The sequence below is a fragment of the Cynocephalus volans genome, chromosome 4 (genome assembly GCF_027409185.1).
Source record: "Cynocephalus volans isolate mCynVol1 chromosome 4, mCynVol1.pri, whole genome shotgun sequence".
NCBI lineage: Eukaryota > Metazoa > Chordata > Mammalia > Dermoptera > Cynocephalidae > Cynocephalus > Cynocephalus volans.
Window position 1 is genome coordinate 104,514,321 of NC_084463.1, and position 15,355 is coordinate 104,529,675.

The window sequence follows — 15,355 nt, forward strand, 5'->3', positions numbered from 1 at the left end:
TATTAATAGCAATTGTTCATTGTCTAACTCTAAATAGTTATTCAGACAGATTTGGAAACCACCTAAGGATAATTCCTTGATTTAAAAATGCCTAGGATTAATGCTGCCCCAAATGATTGAGACGCTTTATCACTTCCTGTCTTAACTTATGATTTATTTATTTTCTCCCAATAGGAACATTTTGGAAGCTAATCTGGACTGGAACCAAAGAGATATATATCCTTATGAGATTTACAAACACTAGCTGGTTTCAGCCACCCACTCTCCTTCTGACAGGCATCCCTGGTCTGGAGGCTGTACAGACATGGATCTCTGTCCCACTGTGTGTCATGTACTTAATTGCCCTCTTAGGGAACTGTACTATCCTCTTTGTCATCAAAACCACATCCAGCCTTCATGAGCCTCAGTACATCTTTCTGTCTATGCTGGCAACTACAGACATGGGTCTGTCCATATCAACTCTACCTACAGTACTCAATGTCTTCCTCCTGAATCACAGGGAGATTGAGTTCCACTCCTGCCTGACACAGATGTTCTTCATCCACACCTTCTCCTCCATGGAGTCAGCCATCCTGCTGGCCATGGCCTTTGACCGGTTTGTAGCTATTCGCAACCCACTGCACTACACTGTGGTTTTAACCCATCCTCGTATTATAGGGATGGGGCTCGCAGCTGTGATAAGGGGTGTGGTGTTGATGATTCCTTTGCCGATCCTGTTAAAACGATTGCCCTTCTGCAAGGATGTCATTCTGTCCCACTGCTACTGCTACCACCCTGATGTTATGAAGCTGGCCTGTGGCCCTGTCAGAGTCAACATCATCTATGGGTTGTCCCTCGTCATCTGCTCCTTTGGGATTGACTCTATGCTCATTGTCATTTCATACGTGTTGATTTTAAGAACAGTGCTAGGTATTGCCTCTGAAGGTGGTCAGCTCAAGGCACTTAATACTTGTGTTTCCCACATCTTCACTGTCTTCATCTTTTATGTGCCCCTCATTGCCCTAACCATAATTCATAGGTTTGGCACATTCACTTCTCCTCTTCTCCATGTCACCATGGCCAACCTCTTTCTTTTCATGACTCCTGTCCTTAACCCTTTGGTTTATAGCCTAAAAACCAAGCAGATAAGGTCAGCAGTACATAAGGTATTCAAGGGCAAGAGAAACTTTCTCAAGTAGTGAAGTGTGGCCTTGGTGAAAAAGACACCCCATCTCTTTACCCCTTCTATTTGTCTCTTTCTCTGTAGGAAGTATGTCATCATTTAAAGTTATTGTTTGGGTAAGAATTGAGATATTTTCTTGTCTATTAGAAAGATGATTCTATTTTGGTTATTATCACGATTTAATTTACATTCCACAGTGCTGCATGACAGATCTTAAAATAAATGCATGTCTCTGCAACAACATGGATTAACCTGGAGAAACTTATGTTGAGTGAAATAAGCAAAGCACAGAGAGATAAGTGCCTCATGTGGTCACTCATATGTGGGAACTAAGAGAGAAAGGAAGGAAGGATCCCAGTAGAGCTGCAGTCTAACAGAGGGAGGGAACATTCCTGGGGCTACAAAGTGGAGTGGGGGAGACAAGAGGTGAGGGAGGGTGGTTGGGGGATAATGGGGTGGGGACAGGGGGTGTAAGGGTAATTTCTGGTGGTTAGTGTACCCCCAGTGTGAATCTGGCCTTCACGTCATGGGCAGGAGGGGCTACATTAGCTTTGTATCTCATGAATATTATTAATAAATTAATAAGTAAATAAATATATAAATAAATAATATAAACATCTATTTAAATAATTAAGTGGTTTTCACTTAGCTATAAAATAAGGGCCAAGCTAGTAACATATTTTTAAAAGCTTTCTATTTTCTCATCCATCCTCTTATCTTTGGCTCAATTCCAATGATAACTCACACCAGATGATTCAATACATTTTTACACATATTTTCCAGCCTTCACAGGACTCTAAGAATTTAATAATTGCTTGGTTTTGAATTTCAACACCGACCTTTAGTGAAATTTTTTCCAATAAGAATGTTTTTAACATTTAGTAGGATTGACAGTCCTCTTTTTCCTTCAACACACCTCATAAATAATTTTAATATTCAGAGCACAATTTGACTTCCTTCTTCATGTCTGTCTTCCTCAATTAACTCTGCATTGTTGTTGGAGGGCACTGTGCTCATTTATCGTAAATTCCTGAATTGGTGCCCTATTCAGTGGCATAGTAAATTCCCATTCTTTTCTTTAATAAATAAATGAATGTTCATTGGAATAGATAAGTTCAATTGTCATTTAAGACTCATCAACTGTCAGCATAACTACTGTTTAATGACTCCTCCCTTCTAAGTAAACAGGGACTATGTCTATTATCTTTATAAATGCATTCCAAAACCTAACAGAATATCTGTAATATTGCACTATTAATAGTGATGAAGAAATGGATAAATTAATTTATGTAACAACTGAGAAATATAATTGTTAGTATGTTGTACCTATAAATGTGTGATTTTTGTACATTAAAATGTGCTACAAAATAAGTGAGGTACATCTTTAAAACACTTTATTCATGAAAGGATGAAAGACATTGAGTTACTGAATGTCTACCTTAGCTCTAAACTTTAATTACATTACCATAATTATCTTGTGAAGCAATTCAACTGAGTTTTATTAGCCCTGTTTTAGAGGTAACAAAACAAAGGTTAAAAGATACTAAATTAGTTGTCAGTACATTCTCAGGAAATTTTGGAGTCAGTATTTTTAAAAAACATATATTTTAAATGAGAATACAGGAGAATATATTAATGTCAGTGAGTCAGGCTTTTTGGGTTTTGTGTTTTGCCTGTTTGTGTGTGTGTGTGTGTGTCTGTGCGCACGTGCGTGTGTGCACGAACCATATATGGTTTCACTGGTGAATTCTGGAGGTTTAAAGTGATAACAATTCTTTCCAACCTCATCCAGAAAATAGAATCAGTGGTAACACTTCCTAGTTTATTCTACGAGTCCAGCATTATCCTGTTACTAAATCCATATGAAAATATTAACAGAAAGGAAAACTTAGACCAATATCTGTCATGAACATAGAACATTAAAGCCTCAACAAAATGATAACAAATTAAATTCAGCAATGCATAAAAATAATATTAAATCACATCCAAACAAGTTTTATTCCAAGTGCATCAGACTCATTAAATATTTGAAGTCAATTAATGTCAATCATCACATCAAAAGGCTAAAGAGGAAAAAAACATCTGATCATATCAATTGATGCAGTTTGACAAGCATTTGAAAAAATTGAACACTGATCTATGAAAAACAAATAAGAAAAAAAAAGAACACTTCTCAATGTGGCAAAAAAAAGAAAAAAATTACAAAAGAACCTACTTCTAATATCAGAAGGTGATAAGCCTGAGGAGTGATTTCTGTGTTCACTATTCTACTCCACTGGTCGGAATGCCTACTTTTATGCCAGTACCATGTTGTTTTGTTTACAACAGCTTTGTAGTACAATTTGAAGTCACGCAGAATTATGCCTCTGGCTTTATTTATTTATTTTTTTTTGCTAAGGATTGCTTTGGCTATTTGGGGTCTTTTGTTTTTCCATATGAAAGCTGTATATCCATATGCTGAAGAATGAAACTAGAAATGCATCTCTCACCATACACTAAAATCAACTCAGAATGAATTATAGACCTAGGTATAAGACCTGAAACAGTAAAATTACTAAGGGAAAATATAGGTGAAACACTTCAGCAGGTAGGTCAGGGCATAGGCACAGGCTTTATGAACATGAACCTGAAAGCACAAGCAGTAAAAGAAAAAATAAACAAATGGGAATATATCAAACTAAAAAGCTTCTGCACAGCAAAGGAAACAATCAACAGAGTGAAATGACAACTTATACAGTGGGAGAAAATATTTGCTAACTATGCATCTGATAAGGGATTAATATCCATAATGTAGAAGGAACTCAAGCAATTACATAGTAAAAAAACAAACAACCCTATTAGAAAATGGGCAAAGGAGCTGAATAGACATTTTTCAAATGAAGACATACAAATGGCCAACAGGCACATGAAAAAAAGCTCAACATCACTAGTCATCAGGGAAATGCAAATTAAAACTACATTGAGATACCACCTCACCCCAGTTAGATTGGATATAATCAAAAAGACTGTGAATAACAAATGCTGGTGAGGATGTGGAGAGAAGGGAACACTCCAACACTTTTGGTGGGACTGTAAATTAGTATAACCACTATGGAAAACAGTATGGAGATTTCTCCAACAACTACAGTTAGATCTTCCATATGATCCAGGAGTCCCTCTTCTGGGTATATATCCTGAGGAATGGAAATCATCATGTCAATGAGATACCTACATACCCATGTTCATTGCCGCTCTGTTTACAATAGCCGAGATATGGAACCAACCTAAATGTCCATCGATGGTTGATTGCATAAGGAAACTGTGATATATGTACACCATGGAATACTACTCAGCCATAAAAATAAAGAATGAAATACTCCCATTTAGAATAAATGAACAAACCTAGAGAAACTTATGTTGAGTGAAATAAGCAAAGCATAGAGGGATAAATACCACATGTGCTCACTCATTTGTGGGAGCTAAGAGAGAAAGAAGGAAGGAAAGAATGACCACAGTAGTGCTGTGGTCTAACAGAGGGAGGGAATATTCCTAGGGCTACAAAGCAGAGTAGGGGGTGGAGGGAGGGAGTGTGAGGGAGGTTGGGGGATAATTGGGTGGGGACAAGCAGTACAAAAGTAATTTCTGGTAATAGGTATGCCTCCAGTATGAATATGGCACTCCTGTTATGGGCCAGAGGGGTGACAATTAGCTTTGTATCTCATGATTATTCTTGATAAATAATAACAATAATAAAAGAACCTACTTCTAACATCATACTTAATCTAAGAAACTGAATGTCTTTCTGCTAAGATCTGGGACAAGGCAAATGTGTTTTCTCTCACTACTCTCTTTCAACATCATACTGCAATTTCTAGCACTGCAACGATAAACAAAATAGAAATTAAAGGTATACAGATTTGGAAGGAAGAAAGAAAACTATCTTTGTGAATATTGATATACACAATATGATACTATTGTGGTGGAAAAATATTATATCTTTGTAAAAACAACAACAGCAACAAAACATTGAACTTTACAACACTGAACACATGCAAAAATTTAAAAACAATCACTTAAAAGGTTAGGAAATTCTCATAAGGAATACAGACCATAACAAAATAATCTAACTTTATGACAGATGTATGAACTGATCTCATTGAAAGGAATGGTGAGGAAAGGTACTGACTTACGTAACTTTGGACATGAGTCAAGTGTAGAAATAAAGACAAAAAGACCTGTCCATAACCCTGTATCTTAGCTCATAGAGTTATTTCCCACAGGGGAAACGATTAACAATTCTAATGCAGTTTTACATGTGTTCTGGAAATTATGAAGTAACAGGGTGATAGGTGGTTGAAGCCAGTTTTTTTACAGTAACAGTGGGAATTTACAGAGAAGAAAGGAGAAGAGGCTAGAAAGATCTGTGTGATAATGAATTAAATTTTCAGATATTAGATCTCAAGATTAGCTCAATTTCCATAAAAATGGTTACATATAGAAATATTTATAGATATAGTTTATATACTTGCACATGGGTTGGCATCTGAATATAATTCCTTGATCTGTCAGCTGAGAGAAACTCAGAGAAACACATCCAGATTACAACAAGCCCTCTTAGGGTCAAGATCCTGGTTTCTAATACCATTAATCAATAAAAAGATCTAAAGTTCTTGACAGAATAACCACAAAAATTCCTTGAACGATTTAAGTCAAGCGCACAGATATGATGTGGGGGCTGGGGGGAGGGGTACAGAGAAATTGATAAAGGGGCATGAAAATCAAGTATAATGTATTTTGATAAGTAAAATTAAATTAAATTAAATTACAAAAAAATGTCCTAAGCTTCTTGGAAAAATGACTTATTCTATAACTGGGACAGGAAATATGCAGGGTAGGTCTGGAGAATCTTTTAGATCCATATAACAAGAAGTGCTAAAATACACACCCACCCTCTCCCCCACACACAAAATGGGGTGTATGTCAAAGAGGCACAGAAGCCAAATGAATGAGCTAACAATGTTCAAATTGAAACAACTTGAGCAATAAAATAAAATAACATTGAATTAAAACCTGAAGCACAATATATATATCTATAAATACTGACAAATAAATTATTAAGTAAATGAATTAGTGGGAGAGAATAAACAAATCGCCCATGTAGAATAATTTCAAATCATTTATTAAATTATGTAACTTCTTCACCATTAAGGAGGAGGAACATAAATTTGTATTCCTTAAGTATGGGTTAACTATAGTGACTTTAGAGAGTACTATATGGAAATGGAAATTTAAAAAAATTAGTTTTGCAATGGAGACAGCTGAAAACTCTGTCTTAGCCACGTAATCTAGGCCAACATAAACAGTAATAAACATATCAAAAATACATAGTATCAACATGATTTATTATTGTTTATGTTAACATATTATATATTTATTTCTGATTATACTGTTTATATTGACACTTAAATATGTCATTGAAATGGCACATAACTTCTCTGATCTTCCTCCCAAAAACACATAATCAAAATCTAATCATAAGAATTACATCAGATAAATTCCAATAGAAAGACATCATGTAAAATACACAAACAGTGTTCTTTGATAGTTTCAAGGTCATAAGAATAAAGGAAAGCCTCACTAATTTCTACAGCCAAGAGGAGCTTAAGGAGACATGGTAACTAAATGTAACATGGCATCTTGGATGGCGTATTGAGGAAAAAGAGGAAGGCGGGTAAAACTATGAAAGTGTAAAAGAAACTATGAACTTCTGCTAATTACAATGTATCAATATCAATTTATTTATTGTAACAAAAATACCATACTAATGTAAGTTGATAATAATGGTGGAAACTAGGTATGGGAAATCTCTGTACTACGTATTAAAGTTTCTGTAAATCCAAATCTATTCCAAAAAATAAAGTGTACAAATGCATTTCAATGCATAATTAACATCTAAACCTTCCTAGTGCTCAGATCATCATAAGACAAAAAAAAAACATAGGGTTTGAATGGTGATGAAAATGATGATGATGATGATGATGATGATGATAGCAATCAAAATTTGAAGAAAGTTGGTTCATTATCATTGGAATAATCAACTTTAAGACTGAATTATTTCTTGTGTCAAAGAAATGCATGCACTTAATATTTTTAATCAGAGGATACCACTTAAATTTAAGTATATTTGTATGAAACTTTATTCACTGAATTATTGAAGAAATATCTTTGGTAATTAAACTGCAAGTAGTCTTCATGATTTCTCTCTATAATGACATCTGCTGACCAATTCATTCTGAATCCATAAAAACTGAAATTTCTTAACTAGGAATCAGAGTGTTGTTGCCTTGAATACAAGCCTACAACCGTTTTTGTCAGCACATTAGTATAGTGATTAGTATAGATTAGCATAATCATAAAAATACTATAATATACATGTTTAGTTTCATATCCCTTATGCAGTGGCATCAATGTCACGAGATACTTTTAAAGTCAAAAATATTAACATTTAGTGTTGCTTTTAAAAAAAGTCCATTAGTTAGAACAAAGTAAACTATAAATAAATGTTTTATAATTTTTCCCCTTGTATGTAATCTGTTAATTAAGTGTGGTTAGCTCTGTGTGTTTCAAATAGTTCTGTAGCCAGAACAAGTGAAATTATGTAAATAGGAGTCAAAATCTTCCTGTCTTGAATGCAGCACTAGAACTTTATACTTTAGCAAACAATAAACTTGAGAAAGCACAGACTTTAAGTGAAAGGTTTTCTCAGAGTGGCTTTTGGTATTTAAAGTAAAATGAGATAAATGAGAGATGAGTTCTCACAGTAGAAAATCTTGGACACTTAATCACAAATCATTTCTACCATACATTAAGTACGGTATAGGTTTGTTATAAAGATGCATTTAAAATATGAATGGTATTACATTTTTATATTTATTTAACAAATTGTTATTCTTTATTATTGTTATATACCAACACCAGAGACATGAAGATGAATTAGATTAAATTCTTTATTAAAAAAATGATATTTATCTTCAAGTGGATTTCTATACTAGAGAGTTCTATTTCATTAAGTAATCATTAATGTAAGTGGACTTTATTGCACATATTTCCACATCCAGACTGTCCTTCAAAATTTCTTCTCAGTGGATATACAGTAAGTCACTGAAATGAGTAAAAGAATGTCAGTCCAAGTCACTGAGTATTTATTAAGTGCCATACACATGATAAAAATTTAAATGACCTTAAGTGGTAACATATTAAACTACTAGACACCCAGTTTAAACCCCTAAACAATAGATACATTTTAATAGAACACAGTTTGAAAACTGTACAGGCTACTATGGATCACAGGTGATGAAACTGTGTGGAAGAGGAAACTCAGTTAAGGCAAGAAATGAAAGAAATGCCAAGAAAAGTCTGAGCCTAGTCTTCGAGAACGGAGATTATTTTACCAGCAACAGAATCAGGAAAAGAGTTTCCAGAGCAGAATACATTGCAATGAGAGTGAGTGGGGGGAAAACTAACAGAAGTGGAAACATCTCTTGAGGAAAATAAAATCTTAAAGCAAAAGTAGTTGTCGAGTTAGAAAAATTCTGGCTTTTGCTATTATGGAGTTTAATAGTCATCATTGGAAATAAAAGACAGAGCAGTGTTAATGGTGAAATTCCACACAATTTTGTGTAGTACAGATAACCATGGCTGCACATGAGTAGACAAATCCAAAACTTGAACTCATTAATATAATGAAAATGTGACTTTTCACCCATGACTGTCTGGCACTGCACATGATCAACCACTCAAAAGTGAGTATGTCAGGCTCCTATAAGGACATGTTATAAATATACACTAACCAGGAAGTATATAAAAAGTAAAGGAACTGTCCCAAATCCATGTCTCTAAATATTCTGAGTGTTATCATTTGCCACTAATTGGCTGTATCATTAGGCCATAGTCACTAATCTCCCTGTGTAGATGTCTTTATCAGTCTGTTCCTGCCCTTTGCATTTATTTATTTATTTTTTCTTTTACACTAGAAACATTAATTATACATACTTACGGGGTACACAGTTGACTATGAATATTTGCTTATAATATGTGCTGATCAATTCAGTTTTATTAGCATGTTCGTCATTACAGATCATACTCATTCTTTGTGTCCATTACCTAATTTCTCTCTAAACCCCCTCCCCCTCCCTTTTTCTCACCTCTAGTGATGTGGAATAGATCTGTTCTCTCCTTCTGAAAGTTCAACATATTATTGTTTTCCTTCCTTCCTTCCATTCATTCTTAGCTCCCATTTATGAGTGAGGACATGCAATATTTCTTCTTCTTTGTCTGGTTTATTTCACTTGACATAATTTTCTCCAGGCTCATCCATGTTTCTGCAAATGGCAGAATTTCATTTCTTTCTTATGGTTGAATAGTATTCTACTGTGTGTATATATATATATCGTATTAATCCATTTTGTGTTGTTATAACAGAAATACCTGAGACTGGGTAATTCATGAAGAACAGAGATTTATTTGGCTTACAATTCTAGGACAGCTTCATTTAGCATTGGCCTCAGGCTGCTTCTATTCATGGTGAAAAGTGTCAGAAAGCGGTCAGTAGGTAGAAGCAGATCACATGGCAAGAAGAAGGAAGAGAGAGAGAAAGAGGAGGTGCCAGGGTCCTTTAAACAACCAGCTCTTGTGGGAACCAACAGAGCAAGAACTCACTCATTACTCCCCCCATCTAGAGAGAGTACCATTCATGAGGCATCTGCCCCCATGACTCAAACAACTTCCCACACTGTCACATTGGGGATCAAATTTCCACATGAGTTCTGTGAGGTCAATACATCCAAACTCCATCATATACATATATATATGCACACACACCATATTTTCCTTATCCAGTCTCCCAGCAATGGACATTTAGGCTGGTTCCCTATCTTGGTTATTATATATAGAGCAGTTGATGCACAGAGGACTGTAGGTATCCCTTCAAAATGGTGACTTCCATTCCTTTGGGTATATACCCAGAAGTGAGATTGCTGGGTCATATGGTAGTTCTATCTGTAGTGGTTTGAGAAACCTCCATACTTGTGGAGTATACTAACAGTTATAAAGCAAATGTATTTCACAGGGCCTGGTTTCCAAAGCCCTGTAGTTTCACATATAACCTAACTTTTTAAAATTACATATAGAAATGTTAAGCTTGGAAAAGACAGGAAAAAAATTTTCCCAGGCTAAAGTCTCTGATGTAGATAAAGAATTGTAATACAACAAAATTGCATGCTCAAGGACAGATGTCCTTGGAGCAGGTTAACCTAAAGTTAATTTCTTGTTATGTAAAAATACTGAGGAAACTGCTGTAGGAAGAGACAGTATTTGTTAAGAACAAGCTTTTGTTGGTGGATGGACTTAACCTTTTGCAAATTGCATTATGGAATGTCACTTTACTATTTCACTGATGTTACCAGCCTCTATTGTTAAACTATACTTAGCCATAACTCCACCTATGCTCCTTTTCTGTACCTTTCTGGCCTGGAGAATAAATACTGGGAGATGACCCCAGGCTGGTGTTAATTTCCTGCTGAGGAACACTTCTCTCTTGAGGGTTCCAGGAAATTAACCCCTTTGGGGTTTCTCACTGCTCAGAGGAAATGGGCTTTGAGTAATCCTTTGCATCTCCCTCACCCAGGGGAAGAGGGGTGATACAGAAAGTGCAACAATACTGTTTTCCATTATGGCTGTACTAATTTACACTCCAACCAACAGGGTAGGAGGGTTCCAATTTCTACATATTCTTCCCAGGATTTATTGTTCTCTATCTTTTTGATAATAGCCACTCTAACTGAGGTGAGATGATATCTCACTGTGGTTTTGATTTGCAGCTCCCTAATGATTAGTGATGCTGAACATTTTTTTTTTTCATATACCTGTTGGCCATTTTTATGTCTTCCTTTAAGAAATGTCTATTCAGCTCTTTTTCCCTTTTTTAAAATTGGATCTTTATGTTTTTTGCTGTAAAGTTGTTTTAGATCCTTGTATATTCTGAATGTTAATCCCTTATTGTATGCATAGTTTGCAAATATTTTCTCCCATTCTGTAGGTTCTCTTTTTACTTTATTGATTGTTTCCTTTGCTGTGCAGAAGCTTGTTAGTTCGTACAATTTCATTTGTTTATTTTTTCCTTTGTTGTTTGTTCTTTTGCAGTCTTATTTATACAATCTTTGACCAGTCCTACATCCTGAAGTCTTTCTTCTATGTTTTCTTCTAGGAGTTTTATAGTTTCAGGTCTCATATGTAAGGCTTTCATTCACTTTGAGTTAAGTTTGGTATATGGCAAGATGTGTGGGCCTGGTTTCATTCACAAAAAATTGAAACAGAAGCTATTCTCCCAAACTCATTCTACGAGGCCAGCAACACCCTGGGGTGCCCAAGTCAGATGAAGACACAACAAAAATGGAAAGCTACAGGTCAATATCCTTGATGGATATTGGATATCCTTGATGCAAAAAATCCCCAGGGAAATATTAGCAAACAGAATACAACAGCATATCAAAAAGATTGAACAGTATGATCAAGGGGGATTCATCTTAGGGATGCAAGGATGGTTCAACATATGCTAATCAATACATGTGATACACCACATGAACAAAATCAAGGACATAAATCATATGATAATCTCATTAAGTACAGAAGAAGTGTTTGAAAAAATTCAGCATCCATTCCTGATGATGACCTTCAACAACTTAGATGTGGCAGTTTTATCTCAGCACAATAAAAGTCATATATGACAAACCCACCACCACCGTCATCCTGAGTAGGGAAAAGCTCAAAGGTTTTCTTTTAAGAACAGGAGCAGGAGAAGGATTGAAAACTTCCATTTAAGGTTTCTACAAAAGCGATTGTCCTCTACTCCACAAAAACAATTATATCAAAATCCATTTTCAAGTAAAAGTCTAATATACACTCATTCACCTTCACTATGTATGTATGCAAGTGTGCTCGTTATCTTGAATGTTAGTTCTAGGGAAATGCAAAAATAACAATAAATCTCTGAACACAAATAATAGAAAAAATATAGTTTTACTTGCAGAACATATTGATTTTCTGTTGCGCTACGCTTATAAAACTTGCTTATATAATTATTACCTTACCTTTATATAAAATCTCTTAGTTTTCTACATCAAATCTTATCACAAAACAAGTATGCTAACTGCTAATCTTTTCATATTTACTTATTTTGTTTTCCATTCAAATTTTCCTATTGGAGCTCAATTTTATATTAATAATTATATACGTATTTTCTTTAGGTTATATGAAATACAGGTTGGTGCATAATACATGTTGAAACATACATTCTGGCGCGTAAATCAAAAAACGCATTCTCCACTTAGTGCTTAATCCACAATCATTCAGTAAAAAAAACTTTAGTAATTGTGGTCACAGTGATGATAATTAGTTTGATTATAAATGATTGTAAAAATGATTGTGTCATATACATTAGAATGCTAAAACATTAGACAGAATTTTATACGTGGTAGAATCAATGGCACATGATAATTTTAAACAGAGGCTGAAATATAAACACTTAGTCTTATTTTTTAAATGTGTTTATTACTGAGAGCCAATTAAACTATAAAGAAATCCTTCTAATTTTTGCCTTGTATGCTGTATTAGTTCACTTACATGTTGCTATAATAAAATATCTGGGACGGGATAATTGATAAAGAAAAGAGGTTTACTTGGCTCTTGGTTCTAGGACAGATGCATCTGGTGCCAACCTCAAGGTGTGTCTACTCATGGTGGAAAGCAGTAGGATAGCAAGTGGGTACAAGATCACATGGAAAGAGGAGGCAAGAGAGTGAGAGTGAGGTTCCAGGTTTATATACACAAGCATTTCACATGGGAACTAACCGAATGAGAACCTACGACCCCACCACCCAGCGTGGGTATTATCTTATTCATGAGGTTTCCGCTCCCCGTGACCCAAACATCTCCCAACATTGCCAAGTTGGGGATTAGATTTCTATTGGTCTTTGGGGGAGACAACATATCCAAACTCTATCATATGTCATCTGTTAATTAAATGTAATTAGTGCTATTTTTTCAAAGAGTTCTGTAGCCAGAACAAGTGAAATTGTTTAAGTAGGAGTCAAAGTCTTCCTGTCTGGAATGCAAAACTAAAAGTTTATATTTCAGCACACAATAAACTTGAGAAGGCATGGAGCTTCTCCAAGAACAAGGTTTTCTCAGAATGACTTTTTTTTACTTAAAAAGTTTAGATAAATAAGAAATCAAGAAAAATCTGTAGAGTAGAAAATCTTGGACACTCGAGCTCAAATCTGTTTGGTCTTTACTCCATAGACAATAGGATTGAGTAAAGGTGGGACAAGTAAGTAAAGTTTGGACAGAAGAATATGAATGTAAGATGCAATGTGAAACCCAAATCTGTGTATAAAAAGGAGAAGAAACCCAGGATATAAAACTCAAAGAAAACACAAACACGGGCAATGCAAATGTTAAAGGCCTTAAGCCTAAATTCTTTTTGAGGTAGATTGAAGATAGTTATAAATACCTGAATATAGGAGAGTACAATAAAGATTATGTCAAGTCCAAGTATACTGAAAGCCACAAATAGACCATAGATCTTGATGATTCGAACATCTTCTGCTGCCAACTTTACGATGGCCATGTGCTCACTGTATGAATGGGAGATAACAGTGGTCCAGTAGAACTTCTGCTGGTATTTGATAAGGATGAGACATGGCTCTGCAAGAAGGGCAGCTCTGAGGGTCACCCCACCATAATCTGAGTAAGAAATTGGTGGGTAAAAATGGATCCATGCCTCAGAGGATGACAGATTGGCACATAGCAATCCAGTGCCATGGCCAGCAAAGTACCTGACTCAGTACACTGGAATGTGTGGATGAACCACATCTGCAAGAGACAGACATCAAATATATATCTTTGGCACGTGAAACCAGAATATTCCTAGCATTTTGGGTAGGATGCAGATACTGAGAGCAATATTTGTTGCTCCAAGCATTGCCAGGAACAAGTACATGGGCCCATGAAGGCTGCACTCACCTTGGTGATGACCAGGAGCAGGGAATTCCCCATCAGAGCAATGATGTACATGGCACAGAAAGGAATCCTGATCCAGTACTGCACAGTCTCCAAGCCAGTGATCCCAGTGAGCTTTAGCACTGAAGGCATGAAGACTGTTCTATTGAGCTTGAACATATTGTCATAGAGCTCCCTGGCTTAAGATTCAGACTCAGGCTGGCAATGTGTATTGGGTGTCTCTCTTCTTTTTGTGTTCTGGCCTAGAATTATAAATTCAGAAATTGATTATGATTTGCATGGAATTTTTCAGACATAGACATTTACTGATGAGGCAATTAAGTAGGTCCAAGAGTGTGTAAAGCTTCCTGAACAATTTATCTCAAATTTCAATTCTCTTTTTTGTCCTTTATTTTTTTACTCTTTTTCTTTTTCTGTTTCTCTCTTTCTCTCTTTTTGTCTGTCTTGATGCCTGTCTATCTCTCTCTGTCACATGCACACAACACACATACACATGGCCACTTGCTAAAGGACTTACACAGACTCACTTTAGAGAAGATACATTATAGTAATATAAGGACATGTGGTTTGCGTATCATCAGTTAAAAACTATCCCATTTTACTCTAGTTTGGTTTTCTATGATAATAAGTTAGGGGTTCTTAACTGAGATATTACCTATATCTTGTTTTTCGTGTCCTTACCCAGAAGCATTCATTCATTCAGTCAAGAGGTCAGGTAGATGAAAATAAAGAAAATAAAAGGAATACTCACTACTTTAGGAGCTATAGTGAGTATTGGTTAAATAAGAACTTATTAAAAATTCTCCTTATTCTCAAGGAAGCAATGGTGTACTGGGGCAATGCCATATTTCAAGTGTCATTTTAAAAATATACATATGGGGCACATAGATTTTGTATGACAAGGTATTTAGTTTGCATTTAATAAAGAGGTGATGCTAGGAACATTTTTAATGAAGACAAATAAAATTAGATATTTTAGAGTCAAATAATAAAATTGATACATTAATAGAATATTTTAATACAAATTAAGTATCGCTAGTTGAAAAATTTTATTTGATAAAATAATGTTCAAATAGTACAAGTTGCTATACAGTTTATTTCCACAAGAACATTTTCTATATCAAAAATTGATTAATA

General features: G+C 35.2%; 1 protein-coding gene and 1 pseudogene across 1 annotated transcript; one reads left to right on the forward strand and one right to left on the reverse strand.

Moving 5' to 3' along the window:
- Positions 1 to 224: 224 nt before the first annotated feature.
- On the forward strand, positions 225 to 1,178 carry LOC134376326 (olfactory receptor 51G2-like). The gene has a single exon (XM_063094917.1). It carries the CDS (start codon positions 225 to 227, stop codon positions 1,176 to 1,178), a length of 954 nt encoding a protein of 317 aa, XP_062950987.1.
- A 12,292-nt stretch (positions 1,179 to 13,470) lies between these two features.
- On the reverse strand, positions 13,471 to 14,377 carry LOC134374593 (olfactory receptor 52A5-like; annotated as a pseudogene).
- Between the last annotated feature and the right edge of the window lie 978 nt (positions 14,378 to 15,355).

Coding starts and splice junctions, on each gene's coding strand:
- LOC134376326 (XM_063094917.1), top strand. CDS start 225: ATGAGATTTACAAACACTAGCTGGTTTCAGCCACCCACTCTCCTTCTG.